The sequence below is a fragment of the Momordica charantia genome, assembly GCF_013281855.1.
Source record: "Momordica charantia cultivar OHB3-1 chromosome 3 unlocalized genomic scaffold, Mcharantia_2.0 BLBB01000003.1, whole genome shotgun sequence".
In the NCBI taxonomy this organism is placed as follows: domain Eukaryota; kingdom Viridiplantae; phylum Streptophyta; class Magnoliopsida; order Cucurbitales; family Cucurbitaceae; genus Momordica; species Momordica charantia.
In genome coordinates, this window is record NW_028275161.1 from 16,274,806 (window position 1) to 16,293,238 (window position 18,433).

At 31.3% G+C, this 18,433-nt stretch overlaps 3 protein-coding genes and 1 non-coding gene across 4 annotated transcripts; 2 read left to right on the forward strand and 2 right to left on the reverse strand.

Annotated features, from left to right (window-relative positions):
• The first annotated feature begins 827 nt into the window (after positions 1-827).
• Positions 828-3,370, forward strand: LOC111012697 (borneol dehydrogenase, mitochondrial-like). The gene is made up of 2 exons (XM_022286942.2): positions 828-916; positions 2,392-3,370. Exons 1-2 carry the CDS (start codon positions 882-884, stop codon positions 3,164-3,166), a joined length of 810 nt encoding a protein of 269 aa, XP_022142634.1. The 5' UTR covers positions 828-881; the 3' UTR covers positions 3,167-3,370.
• A 7,048-nt stretch (positions 3,371-10,418) lies between these two features.
• On the forward strand, positions 10,419-11,341 carry LOC111012686 (uncharacterized). The gene has a single exon (XM_022286921.2). It carries the CDS (start codon positions 10,527-10,529, stop codon positions 11,067-11,069), a length of 543 nt encoding a protein of 180 aa, XP_022142613.1. The 5' UTR covers positions 10,419-10,526; the 3' UTR covers positions 11,070-11,341.
• A 1,319-nt stretch (positions 11,342-12,660) lies between these two features.
• TRNAT-CGU (transfer RNA threonine (anticodon CGU)) lies at positions 12,661-12,732 on the reverse strand. Its single transcript has one exon. It is a non-coding gene; the product is annotated as a tRNA-Thr (tRNA).
• A 2,870-nt stretch (positions 12,733-15,602) lies between these two features.
• LOC111012547 (putative CCR4-associated factor 1 homolog 11) lies at positions 15,603-16,633 on the reverse strand. The gene has a single exon (XM_022286716.2). The coding sequence runs from the start codon at positions 16,493-16,495 to the stop codon at positions 15,659-15,661; it is 837 nt and encodes a 278-aa protein (XP_022142408.1). The 5' UTR covers positions 16,496-16,633; the 3' UTR covers positions 15,603-15,658.
• Positions 16,634-18,433: the final 1,800 nt, after the last annotated feature.

Consider the following 18,433-nt stretch of genomic DNA (forward strand, 5'->3'; position numbering starts at 1 on the left):
GACTGACTTTCTTCCAACAAAAAAATACAAAGAAAGGACCGACTTTAATTGTAATTAAATGAAGTCAAGAAATTTATCTTAAGATATGAAAAGTAAGAACGCCATCGTAATTAATATATATTTCTAATCAAGAGGTTGTTAATATATATATATATATATATATATATATATATTTTAACAGAGTGGTTAATAAGACTTATTGATTATAAATTTATTTTTTTAATTATAAATTTAATTTAAACTTACTAATTTATTGTAATTATATATCAATTTTTTTTATCCAGTAATTATAATTCAATTAAGGTGGAAAATAGTATTTGCGAAAAGCCATTTTGAACCTCTTTCATTTCATTTTAGTTTTTAAAGTTAAAATCAAAGTAAGGCTAAGGATTCAAATTTCTCACTTTAAAAGGTTATTAATGCATCGCAATAATAGGATGAGAATTTGAATATTTAACTTCAAAGTAAAGTAGTAAATGATCAAAGGGAATTTATAAAATAAAATCTTTGATAAGAATATTGATGTTAATAGATATTTCTAAAAAATCATAATAAATATTTAAATTAAAAAATAAAAATTTTACGATTTTTAAATAAGTTGAAAATTATAAATACTAATATTAGGTTTGTTTTAGTGATATTTTGTCGATTTTTTTTCAGTACTATGGAAATATTGATTCACTTTTTATTTCAACGTCGAATATATAGATATGTAAAAAATGTGAATAGAAATATGAATAGAAGTTTAATACCCTCGACAAGAGGTCATTTTTTTCATTATTTAAAGCAAGTCATGGAATGGAACAATATTGAGTTTTTATCAAAGAAGGAAAAAAAAAAAGAAAAAAAGAAAGCAACAGACAGAGGTCGAGCTGAAAGCCATGGCTGTTCCCTTGCTTCCCGCCGCTGCAAGAAGGTAAAATTTTATCATTTTCTCAACAAAATAAAAAACCTAGCCATAATTATAATTTTAGTCTCTAAGACTTTTGATTTATATTAATTTTATCTATTTTTTGTTAAAATTTTTATCATTATCTTTATAATTTGATTAACTCTCAAAAAATATTCTTTTTTATAACTCGAAATTAATGTCGTGTGACTTCCCTAGTAGGATCCCTGTAATTGGGGGTGCCAACAATCACCCAACAATGTAACTGATATTGCGAGACTTACCCTTAATGGGGAAGCCCCAGCTACAAATCCTGTGTGGCTCGAATTATAGAGACTATAATAAAATCGTTAAAACCATAGACACGAATCAATGTAGACTAATATAATAATTTAACTCATAATATATATTGGAACTAGATTGAGACCATACTCGATGACTTAAAAAAAAGAAAGATATATTTTAGAGTTGGTATGAAATTCAAATTCTGTTGTTTCCAAATTCAAATTTAATGAATATATGTAATTTTCATACCTTCAGTGTGTTTAGATTTTAAATTTAAAATTTTAAAATACAAGATTACATTAAATATATTAATTCATGTGATAATAATTATTCAAACTTTATAATATATATATATATATATCTATATATATTGTTAAATTAGTTAATAATATTTTGTATTGAATAAAATATATTTAGCTATTAATCAACAGTAAACAATCTTTTAAATTGAGATTTAGCTTTCAAATCTACTGCCTAACACATATTCCAAAACATTGAAATCATGGAACACAACCTTACTTCTTGTTACTACGTTAGTTATTTTTTCTTTGTAAAATTTAAATTAGTTACTCATGAATTTTATTTCATGGTCTCTCATCATCTTTATGTTTAATAATCAAAGAGCTTTTTACTACCTATCTATTCTAAATTTTCAATGTGACTCTTAGAAATGTGTTTTGAATTTTTTTTATAAGTACGTAATGTACTAATTAAGTAATTTTGAAAATCATTTTAAAGTACTCTTTTTAAAAATAATTTTTAATTATGTAACTAAGGGCTTGTCTTTTTAATTGGTTATAGATAAACTACAAATAATTTTTTCTTTTCAGAATATATGGTTGAATTTTAAGGGGTAGTACCTTCGACTAAGAAAAAGCATTTTTTTTTTTAATTTTGATGATCAAAATGTTTTGGAAAATTAAAAAAAAAAAAATTCTTCTAAAACTACTGATTTAACCAGCACTCCACTTAGAAATATGTCAGACACATACAATAAATACGAAATTTTGTGAAGTGTCTCGTTTACTTTTCACCTTAAAAATACTTTCTTGGGAAGATATGTGAAACACATGCACACTAATTAAAAACGAAATTTTCGTGAAGTGTCTCGTATACTTTTCACAATTTCAAAAGTCATATCTCTCGAATTCTATTTTAATTTCACTCAAAATTCACGTTATAGTTTTTAAAACATGAGATATTTGGTTCACTATTAGACTAGAAGGCAAAGTGGCAATAATCACTGGTGGGGCCAGAGGAATCGGGGAGTACACTGCAAGGCTCTTCTGCAAGCATGGAGCCAAAGTGGTGATTGCAGACATCAATGACGATCTAGGTCAATCCCTCTCCAACCATCTTGGCTCTTCATCTTCTTCCTTCGTCCATTGCGATGTAACCAAAGAAAAAGATGTCGAAAACATCGTCGACACAACCGTCTCCAAGTACGGAAAGCTCGACATCATGTTCAACAACGCAGCCATTCTTGGAGCCCCAAACTACAACATTCTTGAAAACGACTCATCAGACTTCCAGAAGGTACTCAATGTCAACCTTTTCGGTGCCTTCCTCGGCACGAAACACGCGGCGCGGGCGATGATTCCGGCTCGTCGAGGTAGCATAATCACAGCTGCAAGTGCTGCGGCGACCGTGGGCGGGATTGCCCCCCATGCATGCACAAGCTCAAAGCATGGAGTTTTGGGATTGATGAAGAATGCAGCTGTGGATTTAGGACGGTATGGGATTAGAGTGAATTGTGTGTCGCCCTATGCAGTGCCCACACAATTGACCAGGGACTTGCTTAGGCTCAAAGATGGGGACAAGTTTCCTAATATGTATTGGAATCTGAAGAATGAAGATGCTATAAGTGAAGAAGATGTGGCTGAAGCAGCTCTTTATCTGGGGAGTGATGCGGCTAAGTACGTGAGTGGGCACAATTTAGTTGTTGATGGAGGCTTCTCTGTTCTAAACTCAGGTCTTTGCTCTTATAAATAATTTGGTATAATTTGAATTGGGTGTCGTTGAATAATGGCAAGAATAAGTTGTAAGTCAGCTGAATAATCCTTCTATCAAAGTTACTGATAAAACCATAATATGATAATACACAAAGTGTTTCTTAGAGCCCGAAGATATCTTTGTTGTAATGTTTGCTTCTTAATTAATAAAATTATTAAGGTCAGGCCTGTTTTTTAAACTTAATTTTATCAATGTCTAAAGTTTTCCAATTTTACACTTGTAGACCGATTTTAAAAAATAACTATAAATTTATAGTTATTTTTTTTTAGAAATTTAAAAGATTTGAATCCCTAAATTGTAATCATATTCCTTTAATTATCGTGGGTTTCATACAAAATTTCTAACACTAATCGCTTGATTCACCCCTTCAAAAAAGATTTATTTTCCTGATTTACCACTATTATTAATGGAAAAAATATCCAATTTCATCTCCGTTTGTGTATAATTCCCACCGGTTGTTGGAAGCCACCACCACAAGCAGTCGGAAGAGATGTCGTTTCTAGTCTATCTGTTTCTATTTCTATATACATGGAAAGTTTAAAAATCATCATATCATATCATATAATAATCCAGAAATTACAATAGAAAAGAAAAAGGGAGGTTTGTGATGATTTTTAAATCTTTTATACTAGGTAATCTAGTATCCTTATGCATGAAGATAATCAATTCGGTCGTTGTGGTCGGACTCTATTATGGATTTCTGACCACATTCTCCATAGGGCCCTCTTATCTCTTCCTTCTCCGAGCTCGGGTTATGGAAGAAGGAACCGAGAAGAAAGTATCAGCAACAACAGGTTTTATTACGGAACAGCTCATGATGTTCATATCGATCTATTATGCGCCTCTGCATCTAGCATTGGGTAGACCTCATACAATAACTGTCCTAGCTCTAGCGTATCTTTTGTTTCATTTCTTCTCGAACAATCACAAACACTTTTTTGATTATGAATCTACTACCAGAAACTCAATGCGTCACTATTTTCGAATTTGGGGAATTTTGAGATATTTTTGGAGGTTTTCGAATTTGAGAGATTTGGGGATATTTTTGGATCTTTTGGTATTTTAGCTTTTTTGAAAAATATCATTAACCAAATATCATGAGATTCAAAATATAGCCTTCCAATTAATGAACTCCGGAATTTAAAAATCAATTAATATTAATATATATACAAAAGGATAGTTTTGTAATTTAGGTAATGGATACCAACTTAAATAAATTTGTTTACAAATTCACACATCACATAAATAGCTCATCAATGTACTAATCTCATACATTAATTTCAATTATTGAAATATTAATTTGAGACCCAGGACAATAACGCGGCCTTAAGCAAGAATACTTTTTTTTTTAACAAAAACAAGAATACATTTGGTAATGAGCCAAAGTATTTTATTTTATATAAGTACGTCAAGAGAAATAGCACTAATAATAAAATGTCCTTTTAAACTAATTTTAAAATACTTTTCATAACGATCCATTTTAATTATCTAACTATATATCGTGAGAAAAAATATCATGAAAACTCTATAAAATTTTATTCAAATCCATATGAAGTTTATTACTTGAAATATTTGGTTCTTAATTAGAGTAGAAGGTAAAGTGTGGCACTAATCACCAGTGGGGCTTGTGAGCCAATCTGGGCCACTCTCTTTCAAACCATATTCGCTAACTCTTCATCTTTTTCCTTTGTTCACTGCCACGTAACAAAATAGAAACACCTCGTAAATAGTTATCAGAGCACATGGTCCCGTGTTTTTCAAGTCCACAAATAATGGAGAGTGTGTTAAATTTACTCTAATCTATTAACTTAAACTTTTGGATTCATCGATGATTTGTCATGTTTATATCAATACATGTAGCATTACCTCTACTCTTGACGAGATTTCCTCTTATGCATGCACAAGTTCTCCCCTTATGCATGCACAAGTTCAAATATGGGTGTTGAGATTGATGACGAATGCAACTGTGGATTGGGCGGATGTGAGATTAGGGTGACCTCTGTGTCGCCCAATGCAGTACTCACACAAATGTGTAGGGACTTCTTTTATGTACTCAATAGATGGGGATGAGCTTCTAATAGCTTGTTTAATAACATTCTCGTTTCTTGTTTTTCGTTTCCAATTTTCTTTATAAATCTAAGCATTTTTTAACCTAATTATGTTTCTTGTTTCTCCATTTTTTGAAACATTCTCAAAATTGTATAGAAATTTTGGAAACAACAAAACAAATTTCTTCTTTCTTATTCTCATTTCCAATTTTGTTCCAAAACATAAATAAAGAGACTGTTTCATCATACTTGAATTTATGGATGTTGGGACCATGCAATTCAATTCTTTTATTAAAAATTAAGAAACAAATACAAGAAATAGGAACGTTACCAAAGCAGCTATAAGTTATCATTCTAAGAGAACAAGATGTGGGTAAACTTTATATTTGGGGAGCAATGAGTCTAACGGTATGTTCAGGAGTGATGTTAGAAGGAGTGATTTTAAAAAAAGAGATTGAAGAATAATTAATTTTCCAAAATCATCACATAAGTGATACCTTAAAAATCAATTTTAAATGATTTTATGTTTTCCTAAAATTAATTTTTTAATTTATCAAACATGATCCATGAAAATAGAAGTGATTTTGTTAATAGCATGCCAAAATCACTCTCAAGACATGTTTGGGAATAATTTTAGTATGACTAGAACCAGTCAAAATCACTGCGGTTTTAAAATGACATGTTTAAGAAAAATTCACAACTGGAGGATTCTCTGCTGGAAACCCACAGGCAAAAACCCACTGCAAGGCTGGGCAAAATGTGTATATTAAATAGAGGCAGAGACATAGCCTATTGGATATGTATGTGTACGTCTCTGCCTCTATTTAATATACACATCTAACACTCCCTATTGGATACCAAATAACAGAAATTAAAGACACAGAAATGAGAGCATTGCTATCATAAACACGACACAAAATAAGATTTAGACTAATAATTATCGTCTACCATGTATCAACATCAAAAATCATCACTCACACAAACGAAGGGAAGAATTGGATGAAGCTTCCCATCCAGACTTAGCCTAAGAGTGATAAAATCTCGAGACTAGATTTGTAGAGGGACTACAAATTTATTTTATCCTAACATAGGTTATAAAATTAAAATTGTTTCCATAAGGTAATGCATTCACTTCATGAACAAAAAGTTAAGATTTCTAAAAGAAGATATCGTGTTCTAACTTAGCACTGTAGATAAAATTAATGAGTCTTTGTTATGGGCTGGGATTGAATCTGAACAAGGACTACAAATTTATTTCATCCTATTTAAAATTATTAAGAGATTTTATCTTTACAAATGATTATAAAATTAAAATTGCTAAGTATGCAGAATTAGTAAAAAATAAAACTTATTATGCTTATAACTTATAAGTAGTTCTTAAATTAAAATTGTTTCTGTAGCATAGTGGCAGTGTGTTTGTTTCGTAAGTGAAAGGTCAAGAGTTCAATCCTCATAAGAAGCTTTAATTTCATTTTTGCTAGGGCATGAACAGGACCATTTGCCCCCCGACAAATATGTCGGAACAGTCGCTTTAATTTCACCATTTTTCATCCCAAATAAAAACCTCCAGTCCTGATTTTTTTTATTTCCTTGTTGTGAATGAAGGAATTACGGTTGTTCTAAATGACCCAGCAATTGATTACTGCGAGAGCCAGATCCTTTTGAGTTTAGGAGTACATCATCTCAAACCAGAGATCACCCTTGGGAAGATTGTGGTTTATGGCTTCCGGTAAGATAACATTCTATAGTTTATTGGCCATTTTGCCTCCCACCAAAGCCTGTGCACTAGTCTCCTCCTTCGTCCTACACAACGGACAAATAGGGGAGACCTCCATACCTCTATTAAAGTTTTTTTTTAGTTCAACATGTCGCAGTATTTATGTTTGGATTAATAACCTACTAATCTAACGTAGAGACACTTACCATTAATTATAAATTTGGATGTGGAATTATAACAATAACTAGAATTGATTTCCAATGGTGTGTTTTTGTAATTTAACACTGTTTATATAAAGTTTATATTATATTAGTCAACTATTTACAGATAATTTACCATTAATTTATAAGATGTATATATTATGGTTAAATGAATGGGGAAGCCGCGAAAAATAGATTATTTACAGAAACTAAACAATAATAGTGTTAAGTCAAGTCATATATTCCCAAATCCCACCAAAAGATCATTGGTTTGTTTCCTCACTCACTTGTTGTACTAAAATAACATAATATCTCTATGTTAAAATGAAAAGAAAGCTAATATGTTATTAAATATTTCATTTTATTAACCTCGAATACAAGCATGTCCCTTGAATGAAATAAATTTTTTTGATGGATGGATCAGATTTTGGTAATAAATAAGTTGGGTAACATTCGAAGAACATGTCCAAATATATTAAGAAAATAATATTTAATGATACGTCAACTTTTCATTAGAAAATTTTTATAATTTTTTTATAAAATTATTACTACATTAAAGGTAATATTAAAAATTTGAAGTGATAGGTGTCAAATTAAGAATCATGCTAGTTGGGACCAGAAAAATAGTCTTGCCACATGAAGAACGTGTTGGGTTTTTAAAGGGTGTAAACAAAGTCTCACATTGATTAGAGAAATGGGTGATCCATGGTATGTAAGGGAGGACAATTATCTCCATTGGTATGAGGTCTTTTTGGTGGAACAAAACCGTGAGAGCTATGTCCAGAGCGAGCAATATCATACCACATTGTGGAGATACTCGATGCAGCAAAGGTCTAACCAAGTCTCAACTTTAGGCGTATGATAAGCCGACCTTCAAGGTGACATCAAGAATCGTCTCTCAGATCCGAAACTTATAAATAGACGGTTTCACTTCCGCATCAAAGTATCACATTTTAGCTCATTGTCTATATATCTAAGTCCAACTTAAACTAACTTGAGCATGATAATCTTTCTTGTTTGCAAATCTTTCCTAATTAACCAAGAACACTCAAACTCTTCCTCGTCAGTCATTTTTAATTAACAGGTACGATCTTGATTGTTGATTGTGTTGCACAAAAAATACTTAAAAGATTACATGGGCCATTGGTTATATGTCCCTTTTTTACCAAGTTATAAATGGCGTAGGAAAATTCAAGTGGAAATTTTTCAAGTTACCCCTTTGTGTAATGTAATATTCTAAAAAAAATTAATAAAATAAATACATGTTTTTAAAAAATATATATATGCAAAACATAATTTATGAAAGTAATTACAAATATCGATTTTTTTTTCTTTTGGTAAAAAGTCTATACTGACTTTGCATATTTTTTATTTTATTTTATATCATGGTCTTCTTCAATTTATATATTTTTTTATCTAAAAAATTATTATAATTCGTAATTCACCTAGATAATAGTTAAATATAGCAGTTTAAGCTCTTGGCATAGTGGCAAGAGACTCAAGTATTTAGTCCCTACAATCCAAGTTCGAACCCTCTTATGTCTAGAAATGAAAAATCAATTTTTTTTAAAGAAAAAAAAAAGGAAGTTAAATATAATAAAAAAATGTATTGGTTATGAATTGATCTAAACAAATTTTCAAATGTTCGGAGTGTGTCATCGTTCAAATAGAGTGAACACACAATTTGATCAAGTCGTTCCTTCACGAGAAGATCTATTAAATCTACGTAGATTACCACTTTTATCCTTCTTTTCAATTCAATAATAGTTTCTCACAATTAACATATAGTCATCACCTTTTTGCTATATTTATACTTAGTATATTAATTTTTATTCTTATAATATTTTATCTCATTCTTTTTTATTTTGAGTACATATTTTATGATCTCAAGTGCGAACACACATACTATGAAATTTGGTATTGAATGAAGGGCGGTGTCATGATACATTAAAAAATGTGAAAATCATATTGGAAAAATCCTAAGTTTCATCATAATTTAATTAATATGCCAATTGTTACGTTTGATAATAATATTTTTGTAATATTGTGGTTGATGTCCTAATCCAGTTGGTCCACATGTCCTTCAATTAGGAGCAATCAGACAAGTCAATCTGCAACAACAAATCTCGACACGATGTCCTGTTTAGGTCCTCCGACAATCAAGTTAGTAAACTAGGAGAGATGAGAAAAACATAAAAGCACCTTAAGCATTGAGTGACAGATTTTCCACACTTATCCGATCATCGTGTAATCTTTGTCTCCTTATATAAGTGATGGAACTCACTAAGGAGGATGCCATACGTGGGGTACGATGGGTCCATTTGCATATGGGATCAAACGGGCCGTTAGTGGATATTCTCAGTACATGGTATCATCTCAGTCACCTGTCACTTTGGCTCGCTGTATGCAATACTAGTATATATATATATATATATATATATATATATATATATCTATAATGGAGTTCGTTTCCATTGGACGTCTCGTATAACTGTATGTATATCCCTGCCAGCTTTAACGTCGCTCTCTCTACTGATCGGTATGTAATGGAGTTGGTTTCCATTGCCATATGTGATCCGCGCACCCTCCACGGCGGCCTAATTTTCAACCTCAACAATGGCTAAAATAGAAAAAGGTTCAAAAGATGCTGCAATAATTGTGTTTATTAAATAACATAATTAACTGTTTTCACACATTAGTGCCAATTGTCTAGTTTCCCTTGCGTTTATATTTAAAATACCAAAGCAAATCCCTTTTTAATCACCTAATTTCGTCATCAACAACAACTACATTTGAAATGGTCTCTTTCTCACTCTCTCCCCAAGAAAAAAATTACGACCCAATTAACATAAAATACATATATTTTTTCAAATATAGGAAAAAATTTTGAAAGGTTACATAAATAACATAATTCATCCATTAAACTCAAAAGTCAAATGAAATATATAATACATTGAAAAATCACTTTTTTCTAGTACATCTAACAATATTGTTTAGTTGAGAATATAAACCTAACCAATTATATTCTCAAATTGCTAGAAAAATCACATTTATACTGTATTGAAAATAAAATAAAATAAACTCAAAAAATATTCAATGTCATCATAGTTCAATACAAATTTAAAATCTATTTGTCTCGATTAATAATGATGTAGGTTGGTTATTCGTTTGTTCATCTCTCCCCTATCTCCATGAGTGAGAAGAGAGAGAAAAGAATATTGGCATTGCAACAGTTCAAGAAGCCATAACAGAATTTAGTTTTGACAATGACTTTCAACCCTACAACACCTCTTTAACGTTTAAACCCACAGATCTCTCTCTCTACAAAAAGCTGTTTCATAAATCAAAACCCTCTTTCTCTCTCTCTAAAAGTGATGTCTAATTTCAAGAAGAAGAAATTTCCCAAATCCATTTTTGCCCCCACCGCAGCCGGCTGCGGCGGCTGCGGGAAGCCGAAACCCTCCGATATCGTCGAGCCCGATGCGAAGCCCTCCGGCGCCGGCGCCGGCCACAACCCAAAACCCAGATCCTCATCTTCCAGCTCCGGCGACCGGAACGGCGGCATCTCTCTCGAAGACGAAGACTGCACCTCTTCCACCACCACCACCATCTCCGGACTCCTCCTCAGCCCGCCGCCGACGACCACGATCGGCGGCAGCATCATTGCCGTCGAGAAGAATTCCGACGACCCATATGAGGATTTCCGGGACTCGATGCTCCAGATGATAATCGAGAAGAAGATTTACTCCACCGCCGGCCTCCAAGAGCTTCTCAATTGCTTCCTCCATCTGAATTCTCCGTTCCACCATGAAATTATCGTCAAAGCTTTCACCGAGATTTGGGATGAGTTCATGTCCCACAGCCACGGGATCTCCGATAATTCTGGCCGGAAACCGCCGTCCGCCGGTGAAGGTTGATGGTTCGGAGAGGTGGCACGTGCGACAGCCATGTGAGGGGCATTGAATTTGCCCACATGAAAGGAGGAAGAGGGAACTGCATGGCGAGGGCATATTTGTCATTTCACCAAGAGTTAGGTCAATGATTTAATGCTGGTTTCTCATTGAAAAATATTTATCTAAGGTTTGGAACATTTTTTGATCATTTTTTTTCTTTTTCTTTTTAATATTTGCTGTAAATTACTGAAAGGTATACTATTATTATTAATTATATAATAGCTTCCTTCTCACAACTCTAACATTGTTGAGAGATCAGTGAAAACCCTAAAATAATCTCTCTTTCTCTCCTAGTTTCATATAATATTTTGTATTTTTTTAAGATGTACTTGTTATATACATATTATATTTCTTTAAAAGTTATCAAAATCAAGAAAATTATATAAAAATAAATAAATTGTGTTAATTAGTGAATAATTAATTCTATGCTTGTTTTTTACTCTTTTGCCGTTCGGTCTTAAATATAAATTTTTAGAATTGAAAGATTATATTTATATGTTTTCCCAAAATTTCAAACTTATCCTAAAATTAGATTTTGGTTATATGAAGTGTTTGAAAAATATGATATTTTTTTAGAGCAATTTGCCAGTAGCCAAAGACTAGCAACCAGCTGATTTTGTGTAGAAAATTTGTGGGTTGTAGCCATCAATCCTGTATTGATATTTTAACATATTTTATTTGGGGTTTTTAACTTTTAAAATCATGGAATTTTGGATTTTTAGTCAATTCAACAAAATTCAAATCCATCTCAAACTCATCACTTTAACTTGTTTTTTATGCAAATTTGAGAACTAAAATAAAATTTTTGATACTTTTAGGAATTAAAATTAAATAGAATAAACATACAAGTCTAAAAAAAGCTTAATTATTAGTTTTTTCCTTTTTTCTAAAATAGGGATTTTTAAGGTTCATTTTCATATTGATCATTTTTTATTAGCATTTAATTTTTTTTATTCTCCATCAAACAATTTGTACATATTAGAAGATATTGATTAACTCAAACAATCGCAGCGAAGCTTGATATATATTTAAAAAAAAAAAAAACCCATCTAAAATGTGTTAGATTTAATCTTTCAATTTAGGAAAAAAATAATAGAGGAGACAAAGAATGTTATTGGAAAGGAAAAAAAAACCTATAAGATCTTTAATTTTTTTAAGTTTTATTGCTCTCTTACCATTTATGAAAATAGTGTCAGGTAAATGGATATATATATATATATATTTTTTTTAACAAGTAAATGGATATATATTTAGTTATTCGATTCTATAACATAGGGTTTTTTTTAACATTATCAACGTGCTCTCCACATCAATTTCCTGAATTTCCTTGCAGTAATAAAGTGATAATTTTTTGTATAGCTTTTGTTTAATTTATTGGATTATTGAATTCTTTATTGAATATTTTGTTATTAGATTAAGCAATATTTCCAATTTAGACTGCTTTTACATGGATATGAAATGACTTAGTGTGAATAATCACAGTGACTCAGAACTATTGAAAAAAAAATGAAAAAGTAATCTAATGAATGCTCATGAGCAAAAAATTTGTGTGAAAAGCTCCTGGTGAGGATCGAACTCACGACCTTTCGCTTACGAAGCGAACGCACTACCACTATGCTACAGAAGCAATTTGAAGCAAAATTGACTGGTTAGAATTACAAGTCTTTTTGTAATTCTAAATAGGATAAAATACTTTTTGGTCTCTACGAAGATTGAACTCACGACTTTTCACTTGCGGTTCAAATGCAGCATCACTATGCTTCATAAACAATTTAAATATTAAATATTAAGTAACTTGTCAAATTTACCGGTCTCTTTGTAATTTTAAATAGGATATAGTACTTTCTGGTCTCTCTAACTTTGGATAAGAACTTACAATTTTTTCCTTTAAGAGGAGAATGCACTATGTCACTATGCTATGATAGTAATTTTAATTTTATACTATATATTAATTCTAAATAGGGTAAAATAAATTTTGGGATTAGTACATGATCTATTTATGAGGGTTGGAGGTACATGCCAATTACCCCTGAGCTATGCTCGCTTTGGCCATATCAATATATTAAGTTGTAATTTATTGTGTTTACTATTTATTCTAATTATTAACATGTAATAATAATAAGTCTTAAAAATACTTTTATAAATAGAAATGATAATTTTCTAAATAATTAAAAAATACAATAATTGTATAAATATTCGAAAATATAATATATAAATACATTCAAAGAATAATGCAGAAAAATAATATAAAAATGTGGTTATTTCATTAAAATATTTTTTTTACAAAATTTAAAATTTAGTATAATTTTTAGGATTTTTTAGAAATAATTTTACATGTAATATAATTAAATTAATTAAACATCATTTTTAATATACCTAGAAGATAAATATTTAATTCCATGTGGATGGCACGTGGTTATTGCTAGTAATTTTAAATAGAGTAAAATAAATTTGCCTAGTTCAAATCCAATCTCTTCAGACTCAAAGATTTTACCAAAGCGAGTATATTTCAGTATTAATTGGCATATATCTCCATCGAGAGGCTGTGAGTTTCATTATCCCAACTCTACACGTTATACTAAAAAATGACTCGAAGAAAGGTTAATTCAAATTAATCACTTTTAACGGATATTGGTAAAAAAATATTTAATTATATAACTATGCCACAACAAACTCACAATTTTTTTTTCTTTGGAGAGGAACTCAATTTTTTAGTTAAGAAGTGAATGCACAATGCCACTATATATGCTATGATACCAATTTTAATTTTATAAGGATAACAAATCTCTTCATAATTCTAAATAGGGTAAAATAAATTTGCCCTATATTTTTTTCTTGATTTGGTGAAAGAAGGGGATTGGATATGGTTTTGGGAGACACCGGCACTGTCCATACTTCTGGACTAGATTTTGAATTTATGAGAACATCTAAATAAACCATACTTTTGATATATTTTAGTGTTAAGAGGGTGATTTGTGAGAATTGACACTCGAGAAAATCATACTCACAAACCGTTCGCTTCGTGTGAGAATTGACACCCCAGAAAATCATACTCACAAACCTTTCGCTTGCGAAGCGAACGCACTACCATTATGTTGTGAAAGAAGTTTGATTACAACCATTTTAATTTGAAAACTACTCACAAGCTTAACAATTAGTCTCTTCATAATTCTAATAAATTGAGTAAAATACTTAGCAATTTTAATTTTGTAATAGTTTGTTACCACAGAAAACTACTATTGATAATTTTAAATAGGGTAAAATAAATTTGTCTGAGACTTAATCCCTCGATACAACAAAGACTCATTGATTTTATTTGGTGCTAAGTTACGGTATGGTATCCTTTTAAAAAAACTTTTTTGTTTGCGATCATTCACCTCGAGGTTTGTGCATCAAGTCGATTTCTTTCTTAGTTTTACCTCTGAAATATATATATATATATATATATATATATATAATACAATAAATTACGACTAACTTCAAAGAAAAGAACATATGTCAATTACCACTTAATTATACTCATGTTGGTGTTCTAAATATATATTTTATTCTTTAATATTTTAGAGTTTTATCAATTTAGTAACTGTTGTTTAAAAAGTTTTTACTTAGTTCTTAACAATTTAACATGGTTAATCATAATACTTTCATTTGTGAATATTAAAATCGGCTACCGATAAACTAACATGAAATAATAATTGGTGAGTTAATAAAATAGAAATCGAAAAAGGTCACCATAGAGAAAAAAATTGCAAATTTCTAAAAGTTTGAAAAAAAAAATAATAAAAACTTCTTCCAAGTAGTTTTGGTGTGATGGTCGGTTGGGGACTTGCGTAATATGAAAATAAGATATTCAATAAAAAAATATGTTTATATTGCTAGCAAATTTAAAAATTAATTTTTAATTTAAAAAATTGTTGGAGGTGTGCTTAATAATATATTTGTACACTAATAGTTACCAACTAAATATTTAATTAAATATAAAATATTATTAATTAATTTATTAACCTATTATAAATTTGGTATAATTATTACTTTTTAATATTACATAATTTTTAATATATTATGTTTTGTACCTTTATCAACATTTTTATCTTTTTAAATATAATCATACACCTTAAAATTTCAAAATCAAAATTTTAAAACACTCAATCCATACCCTTTACAAAATTTCTATTATGCTCATAAATATTATGTCCTATAAATGTATCATTCACCGATAAAATATATATATTAAAACATAAAAAACTATATTGGAACATTTTATAAAATAATAGGAATTAAACTGAAAAAACACTCCAACATCATGAACAAAAATATATATTATATATAGTCTTGTCTTTCCTTTTTCTCTGAGCCTATATAATTTTTCTTCTGGATAATAACTCAACCCTAAATTTGTCTACATCCCTCAACTCATGTGCAATAGAATTATCTTTAAAAGATCAAAAAGAATTTTTTTTTTTTTTAACTTTAAAAGAATGTGATTGAAGATACCAATTAAATAAATAATAAATAAATAATTTTTATTTAATTTTCATTTTTCAGTTTCGTTTTTACAAAACTTCCAATCCATACAACACGCCGGCATGTTTCTCCAGCCCATTCTGTACAAAATACGTGTCCCTCATTTTCTGAAACGCATGCCACGTCAGCAGGCTATCCGAACCGGCCTGGTGGCACTTTCCAACCGCCCGGCTCACGTTTAAGATCTTCGCTATCCGGTCCAAACCGCCGTAGAGGCTCTTACAGAACCGCATCATGTACTTCACATCGTACACCTGATCGCCGAAGAAAACCCTGAGAACGCCGAGGAATTCCTCCAGCCGACTCGGGAGGCTCCGCCGAGTCAAAACCTTGACCAGGTACCCGAAATCGTACGCGCTGTGAAACGTCACCCAACTCACTGAGTCGTTGCAGACGAGTCCCGAGGACATCATCAACTCGGCGAACCGGCAAGAGTCGATACCTTCCACTCGGTTCCGGTCGAAGTCGATCCCCTGCCGCCGCAGAAGCTCGATCGAGTCCGGCGCGTGGACGTCACGCGCCACGTCGAAGTCCATGAAGTTGAACTCCCAGATGAAGCGGCTGCCGCCGGTGCCGAGGTCCGGGAGGTTGCCGTCGGAGTCGGAGAGAGTGATTCCGATCTGGATCAGATTCAGAGCGTCGACGTTGGATTTGAGGAGGCGGTAGTGGTCCGACGGCCGATTCTGGCGGTGGTACGGCTTCGCAGGATCGGTGAAAACGACTCCGGGAAACTCCGTGTCCATGGAAACGCAAGGAAACTGATCGATCAAGTCGCGAATCAACTCGAACTCCGATTCGAGATTCGACGCCCAAACTTCACGGATTTGGATCGGTTTACTGTTGTTCTTCAGATCCTGGACAACCATGGCGGAATTCTTCAGATAGATGAACTGCGGTGGATCTGGCGGTGCTTGATGGCGAGATTTGGATGAGGAATTGGTGGAAGAAGGATAAGTTTTATAGAGATTGAAACGGAAGAAAGTGAGGTTTTTAATGGAAGCTTCGAGGATGGGAAATGGAGATACAGTGTATTTTGGCTTTGAACGCGTTTTTGAATCTTTGACTCGGAGAGTGAGCGAGGTGACTCGGTCCAAATTGGGTTCTGATTTTTTTTTTCTTTTCTTTTTTTAATTAAATAGTGAGTTTAAAAAATGGGTGTGGCGTTAACAAATTTGATAGTGGGCCCACTTTTTCCTGTCCTCGTGCCACTTTCCTAGTGGAGTGGTCATGCTGTTATCCATTTTTCTTTTTCTTTTTTCTCTTTTTTAATTAAGGGTAATTGTAAACGTGGGAGAATTCAATGTTCTTGGTAATTCCACAAGAATTATTTTTTAAAAAATAATTATATATTTAGCTTTTAAATCTCGTTTGATAGTCAACCATATGACTAGATTGAAAGTCATCGACTTGGCTTGGGTTAAGTGAAGAAGGAAGTTAAAAAAACATTCTTTTTCTTTTTGTGGAATAGTTTTGGTGACATATGTCATTTATTATTCTATACAATGCCACGTATATAAGTAGTGATTTTAAATCTCGAGGTTAAACATACTCAAGCAACTTTAGCGGAATTTGGTTGTTTTGGAGGTGATAGTGAAAGAGTTGATAGATTAAGCACATCAACCACTCCTAAAAGAGACGCTTCCATCCATGACACCATTTTTCAGTATTTTCAACCTATTTTTATTGTTTATTTAAGTGGTATACGTATACATGATTAGCTCGAAAAATGAGTACGTATGAGCATTCGAACCTTAACTATATTATTTTGTGTGGTTTCGATACCCATGACCTCCTTTTTCTTTTTCTTTTTTTTGTCATTTTGTGTTTTCTTGAAACTTTGCTTGTTTGGAGCTCCATTGATCGTTTTAATTTTCCTCCTATACCTTCATCTTGGGTGTGAGGTTTCTTTTTCTTGTGCAAATACATAAAACTTTTGCAAACAAAGATATACTTTTATTTGCAGAATAATGCTTCTAGAGATTTTTATTTACTAAAAAAAAAGTAGCATTAAAATTAATTTCAACCCTATAAACTATTTTTATCATGTGACATGAGTTGGATCTTTCGAGAAGAAAACTTAGGTTAAATAGACTGTGTTGAATGCTATATAATGCTTTTTATGTTTCTATTGCATGGACGTTAAAAAATCATGTCTATTTGAAAGGATCTCGAACTTGTACATAATCATAGATATATTTTTATTAAAAAAGTATATTTAAGTGGTAATTACCTTCCATAATACATATAAATTTGGTCATCCTACAATTACATGACCTTGAAAGCTTAAAAACTTGTTAAAAATATTATTATGCTAACAATTATATATATATATATATAGTTAAATTTAAGTTTTTGTCAAGGATGGTTTTATGATCCCAATATTCGTTCTACATGATGATATGATATGATATATATTTTTTTTTTCTCTACTTTTTCTCTCCACGACACTTTTTTCCCTCTCTAATATCTCCCCACTCTCTCCTACTTTCTCTCTACCACGACCAACATTTTGAAAAATCAAACTAACTGAAAGTGACTACAAAGTTGAAATTGATCGAAAATATTTTAGATTTAAAATTTTAGAAATTGAATATATCAATATTTATTGGTCAAAATAACAAAATCGGGTCAATTATTTTTTTGATATTGCTTGAATAAATAAGTCATATGTTCAATAGTGTTCAAAAAATTAGATGAATTGGAAAAAAAAAATTAGATTTGAGTTGGATTATAAATTTGTTCAAAATAAATTTGAGTTAAACCGAAACAACACGCACTTATTATTGGTTTTAAAATTAATTCTT